The following is a 27848-nucleotide window of genomic DNA, read 5'->3' on the forward strand; positions in this document are numbered from 1 at the left end:
GGGAAGCTGGTAGTCGGCGAACGACGAGTTTCTGGTGATTCCCCCTTGGTTGCCGTGGGGAAGGTGCTCTCCCACGTACGTGGGCGTCAGGTCGTTGCGGTGGTGACGACGCCCGATGTGACGCTGGCAGTTATACCTGTGTGACGTCATAGTATTGAATTATTTCAAAAACTTTATATTGGTTAAATCGTGCTGAAATTCTTTCTATTAGTCAACTTGGTAAAAAATTATATTTTTCATATAAAAAACCTTGATGTTAAATTTAAACATCAGTAAGTAACTATTATAAATATTGAAAAGTTTAAATTATAAAAAACAGAGCTTTTAAAAATTTGTAATCAGTAATTTTGTTAATAAATTTACTATTTGCTTAAGTTAAGATTTTTTTTTTTAATTTTCTAATAGCCTCAACTTGATACTTAAATTGTACAAACTTTTTTTTCAAATTCTAGATCATATTATTATTCATAGTATAACACTACTATGTTTAGTATGAAGTAAATAAATAAAAAACATGCAAAAATATTCATGCAAAATTGGAACACGTTTAGAAGAAAACCTTTTAAAATCATGCAAATTTTAATCATGCTTATTTATTAGTTATACATGCAGAAAACTTTATCACCAAAAAATGCAAAAAGCAATGACTTAATTGTAAAGCTAGAGAAAAACAATTTTTGGATAAGATCTTATAAAATAGGATTGATTTTATCCATACTTGTATATCAAAAATACGTCATTTCGACAAACTTAAATGAAAGTTTTTAATTATACCTCTGTTTCAAGGTTTTTAACCATTTCAACATTAAAAATCATAAAAATGTGATTTAAAAATTCAAGGTAGCTGCTAGTTTGAGCTAAAATGATGTTTTTTTTAAGTACATAAGTGATTCACAGTCAATATTCAATAAAAAAAAATTAAGTGATTTTTTTTTACAAAACAGGAACAATCAAAGTTCTTCAAGTGCTTGAGTTTGATGTCAAAAAAAAAACAATATATCACAGCAGTAATGAGAAAGTAAATGTCATAACTGAATAAATCATATTAAAAATTTCGACTCTTTGATTTCATCCAAAAAAAAGTATAAATAAGGATTTTGATTTTTCCAGGCAAAAAATAAATTTTTTGAATATATTTTTTTTGCGAAAAAATTAAATCCACGCAAGTTTTATTTCCTTTTGCAATCTGAGACAAAATAAAACCCATTCCAAAAAAAAATATCGAATTCAGATCGAATATTTTCATTCAGGCAGTATAAAGGTCTATGCTGATTAGTCTTTTCAAAAAAAACTTTTCAGGCAAAATAAAGACTCATGTTTGGTCAGTATCAACAAAAAAAAATCCAGGCAAAAATATTTCAATCTGAGTCTTTTTGTTTTCATTCGAAATTAAAGTCCCTGGTCAATTTACTTTGAAGTGAAGGGAGTCTCGCATTGGGGACATTCCCACGGATGCGGTACGTGATGCTCCGGAATGTGATCCTTGAGTGATTGGACGTCGGGAAACACCCGCTTGCAGAAGCCGCACGCGAAAGTTGATTGGTTCTTTAATTGATAGATCACGTGATTCAAGTGTGAAAATATTCGAGCCAATGAGAGAGGTGACATGAAAGAAATTGCAGCGTTTCAATAGGATAAAAAAATAATGTTTTGGTTGTCTAAAGTTTTAACGACATTTAATGTGTGCTAAACAACATCAATTTAAATTAAAAAATTATGTTAAATAAACGTTTACTAATTATTTAAAAACAGCTTACATTTTAACATAAAACAAAATGTTAAAATTTAAAGATTGCTGAAATAAGCAGAAAAATGAAGCGAAGCCACAATTCAAGTCGACAACAAAATGATTTTATAAAAAAAACAGATATATTTACAATATAAATTTAACTCTTTAAAAGTTATATTACTTTCAAGTACAACATACCTTCTTTTTACTATTTCTCAATTGTTCAGTTGATCTTCGAGTCTGTTTTTTTTTTGTGATTTTTAATAACTTAAAATAAACAGTTATATTAAAAATAAAAATGCAATTAAAGCCGCTTTTTGATTGACAAAAACAGTTATATCAAACTGTTGACCAAAGAACTCTGGAATATTGGAATTCGATACCCACACAGACTCGGACGTAAACATCTTTTAGGCTTAAAACTCGCAAAACAATAATTTAAAAATGAAGCGAAAGCACTGAAACAGCCAAACATGAATTTTCGGTCTTGGAAACAGCACGAATACTTTACAATTTCCAGCTTTCAGGCGACATAGATTTTGTTTTGGCAGTCAACACTTTGTTATATCAACGTGTAAAGTAACCGACATTAAGGTAACTTGATGATGTGAATTCACCAGCTTTTTTACATGTGCAAGATATTAAAAAATGTTAAAAAAAAAAACTAACTTTTTTTTAAAGTAAACAATATTATTTTTCTGGAGACTAATATACTATTGCAAATCAGATTTAATTTAAAAGCAAACATTTATAACATAAATTCTTATTTTTAGTCAGGGTGTTTCAGTAAAAAAAAAATTTTTTTTTAAATTTTTGATAAAAAATCTAAAAAGTTTGAAGTTAAAATTAGAAAAAAACCTTAAGTTACTTACAATGAGTAAAAATGTGTAAACAACGAATTTAAAATACTATATATAGTATATTTACGACCAAGACACACAAAATGAAACAATTTAAGCCATAAGAAAAATAACAACATTCAAAACAATAAACAACATTGAACAAGACAATGAACTGATTTTGGAGAGGTAAAGAAAAAAAATTGTTTTTTGATGCTTAAATATAAGCAACTACTCCAAAATCTACTTCTACAAAAGCAAGAAAGCATTACAAAAGGTTAGTAGTAAATGTTAGTGAAAATTTATACAAAAAAAGGTAATTAATAATAAAAAGTAACCTCCGAATTAAACATGAGTGTACAATTAATAAGGCAACATACACGAACTAATTAAGTAAATGTTATTAACAAAAAAGTGTTAAAAAACAACAAGCAACTTTGAATAATCTAGATGAAGCGGTCCACGGGTTGCCACAAAAACATCTCAAGAATTTTACCGAGAACTTTTTGATGTTAACAGAGTTTAAACTTGGGTTATTTTTAGAAAACATTTTATTTACGCCTTTTATTTGTTGTCTGTATAGCATATCTGTTTTATTTGCTTATGGGAATATTTATTGAGTTCAAAGAAACTTAAATTTTTTATTTAATTATTCAGCATGTTTTATTGTAAATATATATATTGCTTTTAGCGAAAATAGTTTTTATTTTTATCTGTTAAAGCAGTAATTTTATAATTTTTGTCTTAACAACTCTGCGCTTACGTACTCAATTTAATATCAACACAAGTAAAAACTCAAACTAAATATACAAGGCTCTTTGAAAATCTTATGTTACAATTAAAACAGTGGCAAGCCTGGAAATAAAACCAAGGTTGCTACTCTTTGTGACAAGAATTTTCAGCCTGAATGACCATAAACTATTCTGAATTGCTTCAAGTTAGCCTACGTTGGCCTTAGTTTGTTATAAAAATGAAAAAATTGACCCAAAACTTAAAAAAATCACTGTTAACCAAGATGAAACACCTAGAACATAAATTAATAACATAATTACATTTTAAAAACACAATTTTTAGAAAAAGAAGTTCTAAAAACTAGCCTGAGTTTCAGCAAAAACATTCAGTTTCACTTTAAAACATTCGAACAAACCTGAGTCAGCCAGAGTTTAAAGAAAAAAAGTTTTAACTGAATCGTTCTGAGCGTGTGGCAACCCTTGCGGAACAAAACACAAACAACGGAAAGCTACAACTTCATGCACCACCACACTCGCCACCCACTTTGCTGAACGCCTTCAGGTTTTTCTTCTGTCCGCCGGGTGGCGCCTTGCTCCCGCTTGACGACGGGTCGTCGCGGACGATGTGGGGCTTGGACTTGGGTTTTATGGGCACCTTGATGCGCGTCACTATCCTCGGACGGGTCCTCTCCTCCGAAGCTTCCGGCTATTTAATTGTGACGTCACAATAAATTCGTTGTCAGACGACGTTACAATAGTACGGAGAGAAATTTTTTAAACCGAGAATTTTTAGCCCGTTTTTATGCGTTTTGTGGACTTACTAAAGCGCATTGAATATCAATGTGAAAAATACTGGATGCAAATAAAATTTATAATTCATTGGGATGCATCGTCTATTTTTAACTGTGGTTCAGCGCTCATTTGAAAACAACTAAAAATATTAAAAACACAATGTGAAAGGTCAGAGTTTTATATTTTTCAATAACAGTCACTACAATCTGATAATCTTGTTATTAAACAGAAAATTAAGTGAAACAATAAATTAAAACTATTTATCATAGAAACACTGCTACACAGATTAAATTATTCGTTATAATGTTTTAGTAATAAGTTTATCAATAAAGTAGAACAAAAATTATTACCCAAACACTTTTTGATAATCTATCTAAGTTGTAGTCCTTCAAACCTCTTTTTTTGCTAATTACATTAAAAGTCGAAATTAAACTGTTAGTCAAAACATTTATTCTTTCTTTTCAAAAGCGTTTCACTTTAATAGTATTATGATAAAAACTCAGACTTTTAATAACTTTGAATATTTTTTAAACTTAACTCCGCACCTTTCCTACAAAGCAAATTCCCTCCCTTACAACCCTTAAACAACTCGCAACAACCCCCGCCTATCAATAACAGCGAAACGCTGCCTAGCAACCGACCTCGTCGTTGTCAGTGGAAACCTGCGAGTCCTCGTCCCCGCTACCGTCGGCCTCCTCCTCCCCGATCTTGCAGACGAAGCCGTGCTTGCCGAGCCCCGTGTTCTTGATGTTGTGCTGGTTGCTGACGTGGCGGCACGCGTTGTTGCGCTTCGTGAACTCCATGTTGCATATCTTGCACTTGTACTCCTGCGCGAAATTTCATAATTAATTTCAACATGCTTTTGTTATAGTTTATTCTTTATGTATATGTTTGTTACCTCATAACATATTTATTTTTGTATTTTTTTATAAGTTGATGTTGCGTATCTTGTACTCCTGTGTGAAGTTTTATAATTAAGCAAAATAATTTCACTACAGGTTTATTCAAAAATCCAGGTTTTTCAGGATTCCAGGTTTTTTTTTTGCAGATATACATTTCTATATTGATGTTGTATATCTTGCGCTTGCACTCCTGTGTGCTTTTTATGTTGTGTACAAGTAATTTAAAACATGATATTCAACTTTTCTAGACCATCAACATGCTTAGCCTACTACCAACAAAAGATTTTTCTACTTAATATAAATTATACCCTACTACGAAACTAACTTTTACCTTTGCCGCCCTCATGTGCGCGGGAACTCCGGGTCCGTGGTACTCCTCCTCAAATTCCTGCTCGTAGCTTCGGTACTTTTTGGCGGGCGGACCGCTGGAGGGCGTTGCCAGCTTCCTCCTGCCCCTGGCAACCGGTTGCAGGGGCGTGGTCACCTGGTTGTCATGGCTGCTGTTCCTGGTGGTCCTGGTCGGTGTTGGTAAGGGGGTGGGGTTTTTCAAGGGCTGCCCGCGCTGCTCGGTGACCACCGTCGGGTCGATTTTCACCAGAAGTTGCTGTGGAAATTTTTTTAAATAAAAACTGGATGAATGAAAAAGGTTTGATTTTTAAATCAAATCGAAAACATCAGGGATCAGATTGAGGAGCGTTTTGATTTTTATATCAAAAAATTCAGTATTAGATGTTCTACATTAATTTTACCGAAAAGCCAAGCGGCAATCTTTAACAAGTTTTTACAAAGTCATGAGACGGGTTTACTTTAATTGACTTTTATCCGCTTGTAAATAATATTATTTTATTTATTTTAATTATATTTTCCTCACCTTGAAATCGGGGCTGTCCTTGGTGATGTTGTGCTGCTTGGAAAGGTGCCTGACCACATTGGAGCGGTTTGCAAACGGCACGTTGCATTTTCCGCACAAGTATTTCTGTTGCATAATAGTTTTTAATAATTTAAAGTCGAAATCAATTTTAAACAATGCACAAGCATTACTTCCACAATGTTCTTACTGAACTAAAGCAAACTTTGGTATAAAAATAAATAAAAAAAATAAGACTCAATCAAACCTTAACTTTTCCACCAATGGGAGAGGCGAAGGAGTCAAAGAAGGAGCTTGATTGGCTGTTGTCGATTTGGAAGTTCTCGCTCGAGGAACCGTTCTCGTTTGCGTCCGTTACCGACACGGAGTCCACCTCAGAAGCACTCTCGTCCTGAAATTTTAACATATGAAATAATTTAAAGCTTTAGTACTTTCACAATTAAATATTTTATTAGAAACATTAAATCTATAAATAAAAACCATTTTAAAGCAGAATAATCTGTTTATTTTAACTTATTCTGTTTTAAAAGTATAGGAAATTTTGACGCCGAGTTGTTTTGTTTTTTATTTGATTTTAATGAAGATTAAATAAATATATATAAATATTGGACTATACACCACATTAATTTCAGTTAGTTTAAAGACAATTTTAATATTTAATTGAGAACAACTAAAACAAAAATTTTGTACGGAATACGACAATACGATTAAAAAATAGCAGAAAAAATAATTTCTTATTAAAGCTTTAATGAAGAAGCTAGGTAAACTAACAAGAACAAAACTGATTACATCTTCTGTATTAGACTATACTTAATGGGTTCAACTTTCAAAATATTATGAAGCTGTGCTTACAGCTTTTTGTAATAAGCCTAAATCAACAATAAATTTAAAGCTAATTTACGCAAATAACGGCAATTCTTTTGTTTGTCTCGCAACAACGAGAAACTGATCAGCTCGAAAAACAAGCAACTGCTTATGCAGACAACACCAGGGGGGTCACTTGGCTTGAAGCTGCAAAGTTAAAAAACAAAGTTATACTTTTAAAGTTTCTCACAAAACAGCAAACAAAAGTTATGTTTTTGCATGAGGCAAATTAATGACGAAACAACAGTTTATTTTTGATCAGACATTCTTTGAAGAGTTGATTGAACAAGTGAGCACAAATACTCGACAAAACAAGCGAGAACGCCCAAAAGCGCAGCAAAATCTCCGGCGCGCACAGAGAGAGCTGTGAAACGAACGCCTCTGCGAAATTCTCTCTCGTTCGCTGTAAAGATGCTGCTCCTCGCAAACGAAGCGACACCTAGCGGCCAAAAGTGCCAAGAATGTTTTCACGTGGCAGAGGAGAGAAGCTTCTAGGATATTTGCTTGCGTTCTGCGCAAAACTTCTTTTAAAAACTTATTTAAACTTCTACCTAATTGCACAAACATGATATTCTTTGAAGTGCTTTAAAATTACTTGTTTCTGAAAATGCATCGATGAGTTACAAAGAGAAATTTTAAAATATAATTTTTTTACCACCGTTTTATTTGACTTGGAAACTTTTTTTTTTAAGCTTTTCAACTTTAGTTAAGTTTATAACTAAAAGTATTCAAAGGAAAAACCTTACAACTTACACTTGGATGCGTAAAACTAAATGTTTAAAATTATTTCTATTATCTTCACACCGCTAATTCATTATTTCTAATTTCAGTAATCTTTTAAGTTAAAAAAAGCATTATTTTAAACTAAAATTAAATTACTTCTTAAAAAGTTTTTATTTCATACAACCGAGGTTTCTTTAAAATTCAAACTTTTGTCAATTTGTCACCAGGTGTTTTATTTCGTTAACATTTCAACGAACCATGTTTTGTTCATCTCGCTAAAACTTATTTGATTGCAAATGCAAAATAAAACTAAGATCTCTTAGAAAATGCTGCTTGAACAAACTGCATTAAACTTGCAGTGTGTAACTACACGTGGCCGGGTAACTAGTATATGAATACACACAAAAGATGTAAATTATCTATAACTATAAGGTTGGTGTACTAACGTTTCAAAAAAAAATCAAAATATAACATACAAAGTTGGGGGACGTACATTCACAAAATTTTCGTATGAATAATTCAAACACTTTCTTACAAGCTGTTACATGCTCGAAGACTTAACCGTTGAAGTGTATAGTAAAAATAAATTAAGTTTAGTGATTTTTTAATATCAAGTTTTTACATAAATTTTACTTTAAAAAAATGATGTTTTGATACTCATTTTAATGGAGTTTAAAATAGAGCTTTATTTAAAAGTGTCTGACTTTTTATTGTATATTTGAAGCCTGTTGATCTTTGAAAACAGTTTTAATTACAATAATGCAGTTGGGTTCAAAAAAACACAAACTTATAAAAAAAACAGTATGGTGAAAATATAAAAATACTAGTAAAGTGTACAAAGTGTTAAGCCAAAATAATTTCATTAATATCATGTTTTTTATACAGTTTCACACCTACCCTATTCAAACTTTAAGTTTATGCTTAACTATTTTTTAGCTTAAAATAACTTTCGTTCAAATTTAAGATTACTTTTGCGGGAACTTACTTTTTTTATTTATAAATTACACACTTGCTAAATTGAGCTAACGAAATTGATCAACCCATGCCCCTGGTTAAAACAACCAGCGCTGTGAATTTCAACTCAATTGCCTAATTGTGTTTAAACATTGCTTTTATCATGCGATCCATCAAAAAATGAATGTTTTTTTCAACAAAAATTAATTTTCAAACAAAAACATTTAACAAACCTGCTGGACTTTTCCAACCTCTTCATCATCTTCCGCTTCCTTACCAACCTGATCTTCCTCCCTAGCAACGTCTTCCTGCTCCATGGCAACCTCGCCTTCTTCCATGGCAACCTGATCTCTTTCCCCCACCAACCTGTCTGCCTCAATCCTAGCCTCCTTCAACTGCCACTGGACCTGTGCATTATCATCATTATAATTATTTCAATATTATTTAAATCATGAATTTTGTTAATTTAAACAAAAAATTGTTCTTCAAACTGCACCTCGTCCTGTGGACACTGCAGTGTTTTAATATCTTGCATCAACGCTTTCAGTTAGTTTATCATGTTTGTGTTTAACAAATGTTCCTCGCGAGCCACAGAACACTCTTTGTTCGGCGAATAAATTATTGTACAATCATATCAAGATATCTATAAAAAACCTTTAAATGTGCGCCTGTCGCTTTAAATTCCTCGTGTGGAAGATGAATCCGTTTTGTTAATTAATTAATCGTTGTGATAATGTAATAAATACAAGTATGACTTACTCATACGTATTATTACCTGTTCCTCGTGCGGGAGATGCACCACACTGTCAGCTTTGTTCGGCGAGTCCCTCTTAATCTCGTGCTGTTTGTAGGCGTGTCTCAGCAGGTTACTGCGCACCGTGAACCTGCGAACATATGAAATATTGTGAGTTTATATTTAGTTATTTGTAATTTAAACACGCAGGTGAAACGGTTGGCGTAGTTTAATTTTGAGCTTTGAAAGTTAAAAAAAATTATGTTTGGTATGGTAGTTAACAAAAAGCAAAGTTTTTTTTTTTGATACAGAGTCAGCCAACCTATAAGCTTCATTCAGCCACGCTAACTTAGCTGAGATCTATTTGAACTTTTTAATGAAAAATTTTCACTCTTTCACCAACACATACCGCATTTATACACACAACAGTTATCATAAAAAAACTATACGGTTATTTGTATAAACTAAAAAAACTTCTCGATATACCGAAATGCAAACAGCTGTTTAAATAAAAATGAGCAAACTAAACAGTTTATTAACCACCGAAACCTGGCAGGAAATAAAATATTTAAATTGCACATTTTTATTTTATTTCTTTTTATAAAAAAAACTCTCACCTAATGTCGCAGTGGGCGCACTTGAACCCGCGCAGCCCCATGTGTCCCTGGATGCACTTGACCAGGGCGGACTTGTACCAGTACCTCCGCATGCACTTCAGGCACTTCACCTGCTCGCTCATCCTCCTCTCCCCCGGCGCTCCGACGTCGTCCGTGACCATGTTGGTCAGTCTGGGGGAAGGCCCTGTTGATGTAGTCACGTGATTGTTACGCTTTAGCGGTTAGGTTAATTGTTCATGTTGTTTTTTGTCAATTGGGGATGAGTATATGAAAAACTCTGTGACGTCATATAAAAGCGTAAAATGTTTGATAAGAGGAAATGATCATGTGTATTTATTAATTTGACTACGACACGTTTCATAAAACAATGTTAACGTATCAAAATTGCTCAATTTTTTTGTTGACCCTAGTGGGCTTCTTATATCACACAAATTAAAACAACAACCAAACACTAACTTGAGCCCATGTTGATCATAGTGGGCAGGCTGTTTGCCAAAACTTCCTTCATCGAAGTCGCTTTCGTCGGCTTCTTCTCCCTGATTGTATTTTGTTCTTATATATTGAACTTTTAAACATAAAACTTTATTAAAATTTTTAACCTTAAGGAAACAAACAATTGTCACTGTACTTCATAGTATTAAGTTTGTTAGACATTCTTATAATTTTGAATGAAAAAAAGGTTTGATGGATAAACATTATTTTATAAAAAAGTAAATTTATTTTGGTTTTTCCAATTTTTAACTTCTCATGATAAATCTAATTAATTAAAATGCAACTTGTAAAAAACAAACAAGTAATTGACAAACTAACTTTTTAGCTGATAAAGTGCTAGACGGTGGTGGCAATATGGCGTCCATCGAAGACTGAAATATCAATTACATAATAAGTATATAAACGTTTATACACATGTATACAAAACATTGTTAAGAAAAATAATACTGACTGGCTTCTTGTATGAGTTACCATTGAAAATATTTCAATTGAGATTATAATTCTAAAAACTGTACAAACAAATAAGTAAAAACAAATATGTTAAATGTAATTGAAATACCTGAATGTAGTTCTGGCTCATGAAACTGCTGTTGTTCAGCTTCTTCAAATCTTCAAGCAAATGTGTAGTACCTTAAAAATTAAAACAACTATAAAAAAATTGCACTAATTGTAGCAGTATATCAAACTTAGTTTTGTTTTATTTTATTCAAAGTTAAGCTTTCTTCTTAAATAGATCAGGAGGAAATGCCAGAACGTATTTTTGCACAAAACTAATTATAACAACTTCTAACTTTTAAAGCTGTTTTTCGCAGTCTGCTTTGGCAATATTGGCGGGTAGCTTTTTTGATTGTTGAAACGAGCACCTGTACAAAAATAATATATTTTACTTAATTTTATTTAATATATTTTATAATTTTAAAACTATAAAGAACGTTAATTAGATATCTACTTAAAATTTTAGCTTTTTTCATTCAAGTTTTCAAAAGGAAGTTTGTTTGACTAACAAGATGTAAAAAAAATCTTTCACAACTTTAATTAAAAGTTATTAACTTTTCACTAAACAATTACTAATTTCTAACCCAAACAAATAAACTTACAAAACTTGTGTTCTTAGCTAATTATTTAACTTTAAAGCCAACAGAAAACTTTGGTTCTCTAATTCTTGTAGAAGTTTTAGGGTCAGTTTTTTATTTTCAAACATTTTTTCTGATAAGACTACTCAAAAACAAAAAGTAAATCAAAAATACCGGCAGACGTGGACGGAATGCTGTTCCTGTTGTTTCGAACTTCTTGAGTGTGTTTGTTTTGAGTGGATGTTGACAGGTGAGCGTTTGAAGTGAAGTTGAATCCTGTGAATTTTTAACCTTTAAACCTACTTTTCAGCTGTTATTGAGTTTTTTAATATATGAAATAAAGCTAAATTGCTTTTTTTGTGTATTATTTCTAACAACTTATAGGTCACTTGTTAAAACTTTTAGCTCAAATAAACAAAACTTTTTTAACACATATATATATTTTACACGAAATAAAACCAAGCTCAACTGCTTGTTCGACTACCTGATTGCGGTGTTTTCTTCTTACTACTGCCTCCTTGCGGCTGATTGTTCAAATTTACTTGCTGCACCGCCGCAGCCGTCAGAAGGGAGAAGAGCTTCGACCTCATTTGCGCTACATTCTGATTGGCTGAAAATACAAATAAATTGTTATGATTGGCTATTTAAGAAGTTAACAAATGTTTTCCTGCTTTAAATGGCTTTGATGGTGTAAGATAACAATATTGATTTTAAAATTTGAGTTATTAACAACAATGTGCTAAAAACCTAAACCTTTTCTGCCTGCTTTAGTTTTTGATTGTTTTAAGATTTAGCAAGTTAGCATTTGAAAAATTCTTAGATATCTTTTATAGTTGATAAAAAATTTAAATGGTGAAATATATCAATAAGTAAACTTTTAATTTGGCTTATCATTCAATGTATACAAATACATAAAGGTCGTGTAAAGTTGAAGTTTTTTCAATTATTAATATTGAAGACAATTCACATTCACCTTTATTAAAAATTTACGCACAAGCAATAAACATGAGGCGTCTAAGGAAGTGGATAATAATTATGTTATCACGTTTGAAAGCATGCGAACATCTTGTTTTACACGTAATCAGATTAGTCAGGCTTTTGTGTTAATACCAACGCAATACACATCATCATGAAATTTCCATGACACAAAACTAACACATCAGCATGGAAAAAATATTTAAAAATTTTGTTTTTATTATAGAAAACGCAATAATATTTGCTATATAAAATTTATAAGCCTTTTGTTTTATAATATATTTTGAACAAACTATCACATTTTCTGACCCAAACAAGAATAATTTGCACCTGATTTAAATCAAACTTACCCTAGTAACCCCAAAAAGAAAGGAATTCTAACAACAAACTAATTTTAAATACACCTGATGTTTTAACATAGGTTGCTGTTACTACTTGAGAAAATCGGACCTTTTAATAATTATTTGTTGTCGAATAACCCAGCATTAAACTTACGGATGCACTTTTTGCCCTTAAAAAACACAGTTTTATCAAGTATAATAAAGTGCTTTACTTCAGTATGGTCTATTCAAACTCAACATTAACTGTATTTAACATAAAACATACTCAACTTTCACACAAACCGTTTTTAACGCAGCCGACGACTTGCGAGTACTCCTTGTCAAACATGCTCCTCATCTGCTTGGTGGCCGCGTTGAACGCGTTTATTTTCTCGAACGGAATCAGCGGACGGGCTTTCCACAGGTGAACCACCTCCATCATGGTTGCTGATTTCATCGTGTCTTGGTACTGATAATGATTATGATTATTTTGTTTAAAATTCTCAAGTATTTAAAGTATTATTTTTTGTTAATTTTTTTTATTGTGTCGTGATTCTGATGAATAGTTATTAGGTAAGAATGAACATTCGCTTCTTTATATAAATTTCTAGAACCAAAATATTTTTATTTAAACGAAATATTTTGATAAAACAGTCTTTTGAAATTCAAAGAAAATGAAAAGTTTTTACAAACAACAAAAAATAATTCTGAAATACTTTTGTAATGAATTTTAAACGATTTCGATCATGTAATCAATTCAAACCGACCACATCATTCGTATCCTTGTTGAAGTAATTAGCGAGGTGTCCTTCTTTGAGGAACTGATGTTTTCCAAGCAACGATTTGGTGTCTGTTGATATTTTGTCAACTGATTTTCTCAACACCCTGGTGCTTGATCTGCTGCTTCTACTTGCCTCTGCTAATAGTAGTTAATAGATATTTAAAAGTTTGTGATGAAAGACGAAAATTTTAAAAGTTTTAGTATAGATACGGGTGATAAAGTTACTAGGGTTTAAAATAAAACTCAGACTTAAAAAGGCATATAAAACAAAAATTAATGGTTAGCACGGTTTTTTAGTAACTATTTTCACTTTTTTGTACCTGCACCACACCTTTACTTTTTACTGATAAAAAGTCACTTATCAAAATATTATCAAGCCAACTCAAACACCGTTAACATTTGCCCTAAAAAAATACATATATGACGTCACAAACCGCTATTGTCCTTCCTGGTGTGCATGTGGTGGGTGGAGGGTAATACCCTGACATGGGAATCGACGTCGTTCTCGACCGAGTGCTCCTGCTTCAAATGCTGCACGAGTTGCTGGTGAGAGGAGAACACTTGATCGCATATGCGGCACTTCGAACTGTGGGGATGTTTTTTTATTTAAATTAAGTTGAGTTGAGTTGTTTGAATTTAACAAGCTTTGTACTGAAAAACATACTAAACTGTAACCGTAAAAGTTCGAGTTGTTATACCAAGCTTTTAAAAAAATATTAAAAATTTGCTTATGTTTAATGTACATCAACCATTTCATCTTATATATACTTATTTTGATAAAAAAATTTCAGCAAACCAATAGTCAAACCTGTACGGCCGATGCCTCTGCCTCGGAGTTGTTCCGTTGGGCATGTTAACAATTTCAGGTTTCACCACGTAATGCCCCTCCTTCAATTTGCGAATTTCATCGTGCTGCTCTGATACCTGCATAGTTGTTGTTGTGAATACTGAATGTTAACAAGTGGCAGATATTAGCTTTGAATTGAATTGTTTGATACAAAAGTTGTTAGTAATTGTTGTGGAAATTGAGTATTCAACAGTGGAAAATTTTGGTTTTGCATTAAAAGTTTTGACATCTGAATTAACTTGTTGTGAAAACCGAGCATTTAAAAGTGTTAACGATCAATGTTAAGATTATAAAATTCTGACATTTGAATGTCAAATAATGTTTAAAAATATCTTAAAGTTTAGTTTCAAATTGTCTCAATGTAATGTTTACAATTTTTTTATGTAAACTAATAGTCTTTGTTGCAACAGTGTTGTAATAAAAATACCTGCATAAATTTTGTAATGTTTACAAAGCTTAGAAATCTATAGAAAAATACTTTAAGTGAGAAATCTATTTTATTTTGCTTCAATTTTTTAAAGTGATAAAATACAGCCTAAAATTTAAAGTAAAAAATCAGGTTAATAAATTTTAGTATTTGTAAATCTCAATAAGCTTGCAAGATGTTTTTTTATTAAATAAATATTAGAGAAAAGCCTATGTATGCACCTGAATTTAAAACATTTTGAGTTAAAAAAGCGGTTAAAAAAAAGAGTCAAAACCGCAAAATACTTTCAACAAAAAAAAATTGTTGAAGAAGATGCGAGAAAGGCCATTGTTCATCCGGAAGTGACTCATTGTGACGTAATAGTAGCCAGTGCAAGCTGAAAGTCTTTGTGATTCACATTTCATGTTATTAATATTCCACACATACAAATTACAAAAAGTTTCGCGATTTAGTCTTTAGGCTTTTGCGGGACAATAAAAAGGTTGCTTTTAAACGAATGAAACAATCATATGCAATATTTGTAATAAAAAGTTTTTAATAGTTTTTTTGTAGCAATTCTAACAGAACTAAAAGATTTTGTATATTTTTCTCATAGTACTTTCATTTGGAACTTAAAGGAAAATTTTTAATAAGCATTCATAAGACCTGTTTAAATGTAGTCTTAATTTTTAGAGTTAAACTAAACACAAGTATTTAAGAACACTATACTGATGTCTGATCATACTCTGTAAAAGTTTTAAGTTAAGTTTAAATAACCACTGAAGCCTTTTTCTGAAAAAATTCAATGTAGTTTCAAACAGTTACTTTACACGCTTTATTTTAATACAGATGTTATAAACATACTGTATAACTTTTTCGACCTTTAAAACCAAACAAAAAGTTAATGATTCGTACAACCCTAAAACTGACATTGAAACTGACTAGATCTTTAGCCCAATTATCTTTAATCTAAATAATAATCAATTGAGTTAATAATTGTTTAATTTTATAAGTTGTTTACTTTAGTCAAAAATTATCAATTAAAATATCATGACCAACCAATCTTTAACCTAAACAACCAGTCAAGCTTATTTTTAGTCGTTGTATAGTTTATTCGAAGTTTATCAATTATAACGTAACAAACCAGGTCCTTGGCCTGCTGGCCGGTGCTCTTCAGCACGTCGATGTGCAGCTTCTTGATGTGCCGCTCGCAGTTCGCCTTGGTGGTGAACGGGTAATCGCACATCTTGCACTTGTACGGCCTGACTCCGGTGTGTGTGCGGTGGTGCCTGAAATAATGTAAAATAATTTTGAACAAGTGATGATGACACTCTTATATTTTAGATGTTTTTATTTTGGGTAAAAGTAAACGAAACACAGTAAAAAAGTGAAGAAAAATATTTAGCTGACACGTCTCTTTTTTCTTCGCTTTGTATAGTTTTGCGTTTTGTGTTAAGAAAATATGCAAACGTAAGCTTTTTATTAAACACCAACAAATCTCCGCAAACATGTTTGCTACACAAATATTGCAACTATTAGTATGTAAAAAAACAGGCTTACTAAACCTAATTACTATTGTAAAGTAATTTCTAACCTTTGATATGGACTTTCTTACAATGTTTAAAACCAATAAAAACACAAGCAATTTATGTTATTGCGTAAACAATTTTTTTCTTATAAAAAAACCATTTTTATTAAACTACATACAATTGTTTGTACACTATTATAACAAATCAAAACACAACGCACCTGAGTATGGTGCTTTTCTCAAAAGACTCGTAGTCGCACACCTGGCAGCAGTAAACTTTTCGGTTGTTCCTTATCACAAGGTTGACGCTGTACTGGGAGAGGTCGGTCGCTTGCTGGTTCGCAGTGTTCACCGGTGCTGCTGTTATATTTATAATGTATATAACTGAGTCGGAAAATATATATATATAATTATGTCGCAAAACTGCTGTGATAATGGGCGTTTTTATTGTTTTTCTATAAGTTTAATATTTTGTACTTTATTATTAATTGAAAAGGTTGATTGCTTGTTTACTAGTGCTGCTGGAAATTGCGACAAAATAACAAAGTAAATTTTTAATCTGATACAGTCCAAGTTTTAGTTTCTGGTTTTGAAACAACGGGAGAATGGTAAAAACTAAACGTTTTTGTGGGGAGAAACTAAACAAAACTTGTGGTTGGGTAAAGCGTCTTACAGTCTACTTTAAACCAATAACATTAAAAATTGTGTTTCTGTGTTAAAACGATTAATAAAACTATTTTATAAAAAATGTTGATGTTGAAACCGATTAGTTTCACAAATAAGTGGATGGAACTCATGACAAGTTTAGTTTCCAATTTAAAACTAGCCCGTGAGAATTTTGTGTTGCAATTCACAAGCAAGATCACGGATTTTAAAGCACCATTAAAAATATCATTAAAAGAGAAAACCCTTTTCTATGTCGCAATTTAGTTATAACGCTATAAGATACACGTTTAAAACTATCAATTTAAAGAGAAAACTACCTCTTTTTCAAACATTTGTTCATAACTAATGGTGCCTTTTGCACTTACTAAAATTAAGCAAACTATTTTGGATTTTTGAAGCAATCACATTTGTTCGTTTAAAACTAATTGATGATAAAAATGTACCCAGTTTTTAAATTATACAAAAACGAAATTATTTATACCTTTTTTTGTAGCACGGGATCAAACTAAATGATACTTATTTTAAAAACAAACAAATTTGTCTTACTACATTCAGCTACTTCATTTCTTCTCTTACCTTTTTTTGCTATTTTGTTTCTGTTCGACCTTCTAGTATACACTTTTGTACAAAAATATAGTTTTAGAATTTGCTTCGACTTACTTTTACTTTTATAACAAAATTAAACTTTTTGAAAACAAAGATAAATTTTCTTTTTTAAGTTGTACTTGATGCTAAAAAGATTTTAATAATTTTTTAAACTTAAATAAAAAACACGTATTATAAATGACTAACATTAAAAATCTTTTTTTTTGTAACTTAATAACCAATTAAAATTATTTTTAATAAAGTAATAATACTAATTTGAACTCACTTGCACTTGGAGAGATGTATTTCTTTTCTGTTTAAAAAATAATTGTTATTATTTAATTTCTTTCGAGCTTGGTTTAAATTAAACTTTTTTATTTTACAAAAAATGTTAATATCTATAAACTTAAAGATGAACAAAACCAAATTCATCCAAAGTGTTTTGAAACATTTTTTTATCATACATAACTTAAAAGAAAAATTCTTAGAAACTTTATTTTTCTTTTAAATATAAATTAAAAGACAACGGTTAAGCTTATTAACAGATAAAAGTAGATTTTTGTTGTATAAGGGCAAGAAGTTTATCAAACAAATATTACATTCATCACAAACATAACTTGTTAACAAAAGAAGAAATTTAGTTTCACATAAACATAAGTATTTAAACAACAACTTTCAACTTATTCACTCACACATACAGACTTAATTGTTAAAGTAATAGAGCTTGCTCACAAAGAAAATTAGATGTTTCTGATACTATTAAGGAAAATTTTTTAATTTTTATAAAGTCTAATACACACAAAACTGCTTTTTGATAAAGCCAAAAGTATTTTTTTATCAGAAACAAAACTAATAAAAAGTTTGAATTGTAATACAGCGCCTGAGCTAATTCCCAAACAAATAGAAAAGCTGAATTTTTCAATTAAGCGTTCAGCAGAAGTTTTCCGTTTTGCACACGCACAAGACTCTAAAACGCTTGAGAGCGCCAAAGAATTGAGAAACTGTGCCTCTTTTAACTTGCTGCGCGCATGAATATTTAACCTTATAACAGAAGATCACAAAAAGCGATGGCTTGAAGCTGGCAATATTTTTGAATTTTTCGGGGAATTGTAAAAGTTATACAGTTTTAAGCTTCTGATACCCTTCGAGCCCGGCAACACATCAACAATACGTTTTAAAAGTTTATCGTGTATCATTTAAATTTATATTCCGTTAAATGTTTCATATAACTTTTAAACTGTAGATATCACTAAAAAGTGGGCTTATTTTTCTTATCAATAAACTTAAAAACGAAATTACCCATCATTACCTTGGTTTATTGAGTAAAAGTATAATCAATGTGTTTATTGACCGATAAGTTTTATCTGCTACAAATACAAGCGTAATATGTAAACTCAAACAATTTTTTTTTAATAAGAGCTTATGAACGCTGCAACAGACTACGCCTAAAGTTTTGAGAAGACATTCAAGTTCTCGCTTCCAGACTTTGAAAGCGTCGATGAAAAATTGCAGTTCAGCGCTCAAACTTAAAATTATGCTGAACTCAGCAACTTTTAAAATTTGCGTTCAATTCTCAGCATTATCACGACAGGTGTGTTTGGATGAAAGTCTCTGCTAATGCCAGTTGCTCTTACTAACTTTTTTCAACTCAAACACAAATTTGTGCTTTTTAAAGCACTTTTAATACTTGAACGAATATTTTTCTTTTTATTTAATAATATAAACTCGTAGTACACAAAATAAAGTTGTTTTATTTATACATTTAATTATTTATTAACTTCAACGTGTTAAAGCTTTAACTTTAGGTTTCACTCAAATATTCAAATATAGCTACACTTATTTTGTAGATGCCAAAGGAATAAGTCATTTTAATCATCGTGACATTTAAAAGCAGAATACATTTCGAATCTATGCTTCTTATTTTTTTTGTATGCGAACTAGATTCTATTAAGTCTTTGTTTATTTTAAATTTAAAGCAAAAGTAAAATTACAACGTAGACCGGTGTTTCCGAACGAACTCCCAGTGATTTTAAACCAACCAAACCACTAAATTTTATACAAATCCCTACTAAATTCATTACAATATTACGCATTTTGTTAAACTTTCTCAAATAACTACCAATCAATTAATCTCATAAAACACAATAAGTTTTAAAAAAATTTTTGTTTAAGAATATTAGAGTTACAAATACTTCAAAGTAAGAAAATTCTAAATCTTGTAACTCAAGAATGTAAAAAAATTGAGACTCACAAAACAATTTTGTAGCACTAAAAAGAAATCAAGATACGATCCATCATTTAAAATATACGAGATGAAATTTGCTTCGGGCTATTTAACATCAGGGATGCAGTTTGGTTAGAAGAAAGAAAAATTTGAAAGCATTTGTCATCAACGAAGCAATTTTCATTTGCTATACAAAAGAAGTTTAAATACTTTTTTGAATACTTTTTTTTTTTTTTACATTTTTAATCTTTTTACCTGTATCAAAATTTCACAACTTTTGCTTATCAGGTTTGTATAGTATATATTTAATGTCAAAAAAGAATTCAACCCAACTTAGTTTTTACAGAAGTATAGTCATGATCTAACTAGCTTCAAACTACATACAAAATGTTTTATTTATCAACAACCTCATAATTCAAATGATAGTAGCTTAGTAACTTTGAAGAAAAAACACAAAAGCCAATTAAAAACTGAAATGTGCCTACAATCAGAAGAATTTTATACTGAGCCGTTTTTCTAAGAACTTGCGGTGGCATTATTTCAGACTTAAGATGCTTGTGTATTTTTTAAACTTAGCACAACAAAGCTCTAATAAGTCCTAGAATTATCAAGTTTGAAAAATCAAATTAACTTTTTGCTAAAACATTATTTAGCGAACCTTATTGTTGCTGCTAATTACTTTTTACAGCTTTTTACTGGTTTACAATTTACACGTTATAAAGTACGTCATGCAGTCCAGATTATATTGACCGGGCTGATTTTTTAACTAATAATTACTTCAACAAATAATATTTTATATTAACTATGGTTCATAAAAAGCTTATTTTAACAAACCGCAATCTACTCATTGCATCTATTTAAATTCAATTCATTTACTTTAGTTTTAGTTAACTTATGTATAGTAAAAAATAACCAGGAGCAAAACAATTTATCCGTTCCCAACAAACCAAGCGGTATGACTTTAGTAAGTACATAGAAACTAGTAATTAATGTTATTTACTTTTACATAACTTGCCATTTTTCTCTGTTGTACATTTTTTTTACTGAAAATTATAATATATACTTTAAGCTGACCAGGTTAAAATTAATTGGTCCATGCACTGTTTATTTATTTTACTTTATTCTTAAAACACCAACTCGTTTCATATATGAAAAGATACATCAAGCTGCATATAATGTCTGGTTGCAACCCGCTATACTTTAATTTTACAGATAACACTCAGGCACACATAAAAATAACTTATCTACTTTTATTAATACAACTTTTAATTATTTTATCAATTAAGTCTTTAACTAGTGGGTCTTCTGGAATTTTTAAACACACTATATCCGTAAAACTTTCAAATCACCTTTTTGACTACAGTTTACTATCTGATAAACAATTTGGTTTTGTCCCCAACCGCTCGTCAAATATTCAACTATCAAACTAGGACAATAATGTTAATGATAACACCTACTAATAACTTACACCTGCTAATAGCTTAGCTACTTTTGTATAAATTCAAAATACAAACCAGGAACGACAATCTGTCCGTCCTCCTTGTTTCGCATCCACCCGGGCAACTTGTGGAATCCTGGCGGCGGTGACGTCAGCACGTAGTCGTTGTTGGTGCCGTACCTGATGTCTGCACGCACCGGCTCCACAAAGGTTTCTGTGCGAATGGAAAGTTGATAAATGTTAAAAAAATCACAAAATTTTATTGGCTCTATTGGTTTTGTATGTATAAAAACAACTTGTTTGTTGAAATTTTACTGTTTCAGTTGGTTCTGAGTTAATAAACAAAAAGTTAATTAACTAGCTCATGTTAAAATAGCTTGATAACTTAACTTCACTTTGTATGGTTTTAGTTGTGTTGTTGGTATCGACAAAATAGAGTATAAAGATTGTAAAGAAAATAAAAAAAAATGTGTGTTAGTATAAGATTAAATTTAAATTCAAAAAAATCTATAAGAATTGATGTTAAATAAAAATTTAAATAGGAGTGTAAATCTGCGAGCACAAACTGAAAACTTCTCAAAGAAGTGCAAATGAGGTCCAAAAAAGCAAAAGAAACAACAGCTGTGACCACAACAAAAAAAGGACTTAAATAATCCAAAATCTTATAACAAAAAGACCAATAAGATACTGAGTGAAAATTCTACGAACTTGTGATTAAATATTTGTAACACGAATGAGTCGCTGTTAATTTGCTATACATTTTCATTTAAAAAAACGAATTTTTATTGGTAGCAAATCGTTTTTTCTCGTGACAAGATTGCGTGCCAAGCTTAGCACGAAGTGAAGATTTTCGAAGAAAAAATCCTTAGCACGCTGACATTTTCTTTGCTTCTTTACAAAACTCGTGATATTTTAGCTCGTTCGATTTGTCGCGACTTTTTATATTAGTTTTAAGAAGATGTGCAGTAGATTACTTATACAACTTACTAAAAAATTATTCTAATATATCTTTTGTTATTAGTTATGTAAATTAACACCTAACTTTATTCGGAAACATTTATTAATCAAAAAGAAATTTTAAGAAATAAATAAATGTCATTACACAAACCTTGTTTTAGCACAACTTAGACAGCAACTTCATTTATAAGCTATTTAATTATTGACAAGTTATAAATAATTATGTTTTAAAAACAAGAAATCACCAACCTTGTCTCACTTTCTTCCTCGGCACCAAGCCCAGCAACTTGGCCATCTCCGGCGTCAGGTTCGTGTCTTTCGGAAAACTTTCCTCTTCCTCGCGCTCGACCGTCACCACGGGTTTCGGGGGCTCGCCGGTGGTGGCGCTGTGGCACAGGGCGGGGTGCTTCAGGTTGAAGTGCTCGTTGAGAGTGGCGAGCGTCGGGAAGTTCAATTCGCATATCTTGCATATGAACACGTTGTGGCCGGTCTTGTCCATCAGCAGGTGGGGGTCGTCGGTGCACACGGTCTGTTCGGTCGGTTGATGTAATATATTTACTTACTTGATTTTGTTAAATTTTATTTGGTCAACTTCATTTTTCAACTGGTGCACACACCGGTTGTGTATTCCGTTGATAAATTAGAAAAAATTTATGTGTCAAGAGATCTAAATTCCAAATTTCTTTTTTTTTAATTTTTAATAAAGATGCTAACATAAACGTTCCATAAATTTAATGCAAGCTAAACTGCTGCTGGTTTTGAAAAACGCTTTGTAAATTTTTTAAGTCAAGCTTATCTTTCGAGATGTTACTTGTGTAGATTAAATACCAATGCCAAACATTGGCCAAGTAGCAGAAGAAGGCTAGGATTTTTTAATAACTGTGCAAAGTTTCGACTACAAATTAAGATTTAAATACTTTTTAGTAATCTTATAACAAACTAATTACTTTTATTGATAACTAAGTAAACAAAGAATTAAAACAAGTTAACAATAAGCTACCTTCAAAAATATATATCAATAGCATTTGTTTTTTTAAATTTTCAAATTAGAAATAAAACAAACAACCTCGGCCAGCCTGGGAAAGACTTCCGCCGAAAACTCGAAGTCCGCCAGATCTCCGAAACCGTGAATGTAATCCGACTTCTTGTACTTCTTCGGCGCTATCTTCGGCAGCTGGAACGCCTTCTCCTGCTTGACGTTTGAAGCGCTCTTATTGGCTGGTTTCTGGTTTTGCACGTTCCGGGTGGTCGCGCTTCGCCTTTCTCTGGGCACAAACGGCTCTATGGCGTTTATCGTTTCAGTTGTTTCTGCGCCGTTTTCTACGATTTCATTTGTTGTTTCAAAGCTTCCTTGTCTTTGATTGGCCGCGTCAATGGTCTCTGTACTTTCGTTGGCTGCTTCATTTTGATTATCAGCTTCTTGGCTTGCACCAGCAGTCTCTGTGATTTCTTGGTCAACATCATTTATCTCTGGCTTTATATCATCATCATCAAACTCGACTATCTGAAGATCGCCAATCGAATCGTCCAAATTTAAATTTAAATCCAGATCTCCACTTGTGTTATTTTCTATTTCTCCATATGTGTTATATTCTGTTTGACCATTTGTGTTACTTTCTGTTTCTCTATTTAGATTTAAATCCAGATCTCCATTTGTGTTATTTTCTATTTCTCCATTTGTGTTACTTTCTGTTTCTCCTCCATTAGTGTTATTTTCTGTTTCTCCATTTGTGTTATTTTCCTCTATGATCAAACTGACTTTTCTACCGGGTTTGATGTTTCCGTTTTTGTTTGTTTCTTTTACCTGCTCAACTTCTTCATTTGGTTTATCTTCCTCGTTTGTGCTCAATTCTTGGTTTGTGTTATTTTCTTCAATCATTTCGACTTCTCCGTTTGTTTTGTTTTCTCCACTTGGAACAATTCCAATAACATCACCTGTGGCAGGAACATTTTCTTCTTTTATTCTCGTCACAGAAACTTTATCTTTGTTTTCGTTGACATGAAAATTTTCAGTGCTCGTTTTCTCGAATGCCTCTTTTACTATTTCGACATTGGGAATTTTCCTTCCGTTCACACCCTCGTCCGTTTCCATGGCAACCACCCCGTTCTCCTTCAGGGGGGCCGGACGCTCCGTGGCGCCATTTTCCTCCCCGACTTCCATTTTCACTTTGCCAGCCTCTGATTGGTTCATTTGCTCGCTTCTTATTCCTGATTGGTTGTCTTCCGCGGGCGTCATTGTGACGTCATAGGGAAGTTGGTTTGACGACAGTTCGTTGCTCATCCAATAACTGTTGAGAATTAATTTTTAGTTTTTCACATTACATAGTGCAATAAAGTATTTTCAGGTGAACTAATTGGTTTAAATCAGTAGTATATTTATTCTAAGTTGTTGTATATCCTATATTTTATGAATATAACTAACACAACTTGTCCAGCACACACATTTACAAATATATTCATATTTAATTTTTTTTTATAAATAATAAGTCTTTAGTTAAGCTACAGTTTAAATGTGTAACTTTAACTACTATTTTTTCAATGAGAAGAAATTGTGGGGCTTAAAAGTTAGAAAGTTGAAATATTTGATCTTGAATTAATTAATTTTTTAATTTAATATCATTTGTACTATATTTAATGATATTGTTTCTAATGCAAAATATGTATTATACTTTATGATTAGATGTTCTGTATTTTATTAGGATTCAACCTTAAGTTTAAAATAGATATAACCATATTATATCTTTATCTATAACATTAATTAATTGTTAATTTAATTTAGCATGTACCTCTTCTATTCGATCTTACTGGTGTACTGATAAGCTTACAAGTAGAAACTACAATAAAAATCAAACAAACTTTTAGAAAAGTGAGTGAAAAATAAAGTTATATTACGATAAACGTTTTGAATTAAACTTACAAGCAACTGTGAAAATTACTGTGAAATATTTTTTGTAAAGATTTGAAGTGAAAAATACAATAATGCCTAAGCTTAAAACAAAAACATTAAGTTTTTATTTTAATTATTAAAACCTTATTCACTTTTGAAGCTTTTTTTCTGTTTTATACTTCAGTAACTTTAAGCTTTTTCTTTAACTATTTTTCAAAAAACTTTAGACTTGAAGCTTAGAATTAGAGTTTGCATTTTGGTAAACAACAACATAGTTATGTAGCATTTTTGTGTTGCTGGTCATTGTTATTTTATTTAAACTTGTTTTAAACAGGACCAAAACAAGCAAGTAAACTGAGAGGCTGCTGACAAATTTTACAACTTTTTAACTAAGATGTAAAAACAGACTACTGCTTAAAATAGCTTATCAAGTAGTTTGACGAAAGATTTTAGTACTTGTCAAAGTTTAAATGAACTTAATATTACGATGTTATTAAAAACAAACGGTAAAAAACATTTAGGTTGGCTTAATTTTATTTTTTAAATCAGACTAAAAGAAATAAAACTTTATTTGGGAATCGTTTGATGGCCAGTGTCTAAATAAAAAGCATAAAAAAATTTAAAACTTATCAGGAAAACTCGTTTCTTTAAAATCAAATCTTTCAAATTCACTTCAATAACTTGTAAAACAAAATCACGGGGAGAGAGGCGAAATTGGGCAACTTTTAATTGAGCGTACACATGCAGTACATATATAAGAAGCCGCGCGCAGAGAGGAAGTCGTCAGAAGATCTCGCTTCAGTCGTGACGTCACAATGCGAGCAAGCGATGAAGTATTGCCGTGCGGCTCGTCGGGCAGTTTTTTTTTTTTCAGAAAACTTTTGTGAATTTTAAATGCGGCTTTCCCCTTTCCAAAGGTTTATTTCGGTTTGCTGATTTTTAGAAAGCTGGTTTCAGTTCGAAGCGGTTTAGTGTTCGTGGTGAAACAATTTTTAGACTTTAGGCTTTTACTTGTTTCAAGACTCTCGTTAAAAGTTAACTGGTATTGGCTTGTTAAAATTATTTTTTAAAAAGCTTTTATATTACTTATTCGTCGGATAAAAAAAGTATAATTTAAATAAATTATTTTTTTATTTCTAGTCTAACAAAATATTTTTTTAATTTATTTTCAGGGCACAGTTTTTGCTGAAAAAATCAACATTTTTACATTTAATGTCTGCACTACAAAAGCTCATAAGTTTTTGAATGTCGAACAAAGAGTTTATTAACATAATTACTGGGTGATTTTTAACGGAAGCATTCAAAGTATCGAGTTACTGGCAATACAAATACCGCGTACCAGCTATACACACACCTTGCTGTAACTACTGTGCATTTTTCAATTAAAATATTTGAAACTAAAAATTTTGATGCGATTTTTCTCATATATCCAAAGTTTTTAAATAAGCCGAACTTTGAATACTCTTTTTTCCAATTAAAGACTTTTAAAGAATTATTTTAAAGTTTTTATGTAAGCGCGCATTAATAAATAAGCTGTTAATGCACTTTTCTGAAACTAATGTGTTAACAATCATTTCTTAATTGCTTTTCAAGTTTCCAACTGCATAATCTTGTTTTCCGTAGGTTTCAATATTTCAATGCCTAAATGAGCTTTTAAGCATATTTAGCAATGAAGATTAGTTGTTAAAAGGTTTCAAAGAAACAAAAGTTTCCACCAAAATTTTGTTGCATAAGAGCTTTAATTTTAAATTTGGAATATGCGAGAAATTTCTGAGATCCAAGGCTAATTGACGGTTGCGTTCTTATTTTAAGAACAATTACATATCTTAACTGATAATTTATAAATTATATAGTCTAAATAAAACTACTTATAACAGTCCGTACTTTATTATCCAAACTGAAAGTAACAAAATATACAATATAACTAAACTATAGGACAGATTAAGTACTTATACATCTACTTGTAAGGACTAGCAAAGTTCAAAATATTAAAACTTAATTATATGACCCTTATGGCTTAATTATGACTTTTTTTAATATATCTTATCTGTAACACTAAACCAATTATTTAATTTGAATTGAAATATAAAACTATAATTAAGAAATTAATGTTTTCAAGTACTTTGTCATACAGTCGAACTTATAAATGGACATTTTTTTAAACTACAATTTTTTTCATAACTTAATTACGCTTGTTATAGTTTAGTTTATAAATAATTTAAACCGTGCTAGTGGGTAAGTATAATAATTACTTTATTTGGTAACTAAAACAAATAAAAAAAAATTCAATAAGCTAAATAGTTAATGAAAATTGAATAGTTTGAGCTCACCTTTCCAATTGACCGAATGCTTTTGTGCGTCCAAATATTGTTGCTTTCTACACGCGGTATGCTGTAATGTTAAAGTTAAAATTAACAAACTTAAATAAAATCAAAAATTTAAGAAAAGTAGCAATTTCTGCAAATTTTTTTTAAACACATAATCAATCGTAAGAGACCTTGTGAGCGGTGCCAAGAAACTGAATTTTGCAGGTTTTTTTGGAAAGGAGAAAAACAATTTACTTAAAAAGCTTATTTGAGTTCTTGTTTGTACAAAAAAATTATTTGAAGTATAAAAAGTCAATAACAATCTCACCTTGGTTTGTTGTTTGAAGCTGTGTTCTTTGACAAAAAACTTTAGTGTTATTTTAAAAGTTTAAAAATCTGAAAAAAAAAGTTTAGTAGATAAATTGCTCATTTTAATTGGTGTTAAACTAAACTAATGGCTTAAATGTTTTCAATATTTAAGCTAACAAAAGATTTTAAATTTCTTAAGATTAAATGTGTTTAAAAACAGTGTAATTTTACCTAACTTATGTAAGATTAAGAACTAGCAAGTGCAGAGTATAAATTTAAATTTTTACAACAGCAAAATCTTA

General features: G+C 30.9%; 1 protein-coding gene across 7 annotated transcripts; it reads right to left on the minus strand.

Moving 5' to 3' along the window:
* Positions 1 to 27635, minus strand: LOC145843384 (uncharacterized). Of its 7 annotated transcripts, none has more exons than XM_082950850.1 (28): positions 27566 to 27635; positions 27262 to 27322; positions 23111 to 24332; positions 22294 to 22573; positions 21164 to 21301; positions 17712 to 17738; positions 16396 to 16534; positions 15791 to 15935; positions 14202 to 14317; positions 13828 to 13979; positions 13380 to 13531; positions 12916 to 13081; positions 11802 to 11927; positions 11492 to 11593; positions 11036 to 11107; positions 10804 to 10874; positions 10563 to 10615; positions 10209 to 10288; positions 9753 to 9936; positions 9178 to 9286; positions 8636 to 8809; positions 6109 to 6252; positions 5865 to 5969; positions 5319 to 5597; positions 4733 to 4918; positions 3844 to 4005; positions 1928 to 1969; positions 27 to 136 (listed from the first exon to the last, which is right to left on the minus strand). In XM_082950850.1, exons 3-28 carry the CDS (start codon positions 24323 to 24325, stop codon positions 131 to 133), a joined length of 4425 nt encoding a protein of 1474 aa, XP_082806976.1. In that variant the 5' UTR covers positions 24326 to 24332; positions 27262 to 27322; positions 27566 to 27635; the 3' UTR covers positions 27 to 130. The 7 variants fall into 7 exon arrangements, with proteins under 7 accessions (XP_082806980.1, XP_082806976.1, XP_082806977.1 ...); XM_082950851.1 differs by having other exon boundaries at positions 16396 to 16531; positions 23108 to 24332; XM_082950853.1 differs by having other exon boundaries at positions 5325 to 5597; positions 23108 to 24332.
* Positions 27636 to 27848: the final 213 nt, after the last annotated feature.

This window comes from Thalia democratica, chromosome 8 (genome assembly GCF_965202585.1).
Source record: "Thalia democratica chromosome 8, ktThaDemo2.hap1.1, whole genome shotgun sequence".
Classification (NCBI taxonomy): domain Eukaryota; kingdom Metazoa; phylum Chordata; class Thaliacea; order Salpida; family Salpidae; genus Thalia; species Thalia democratica.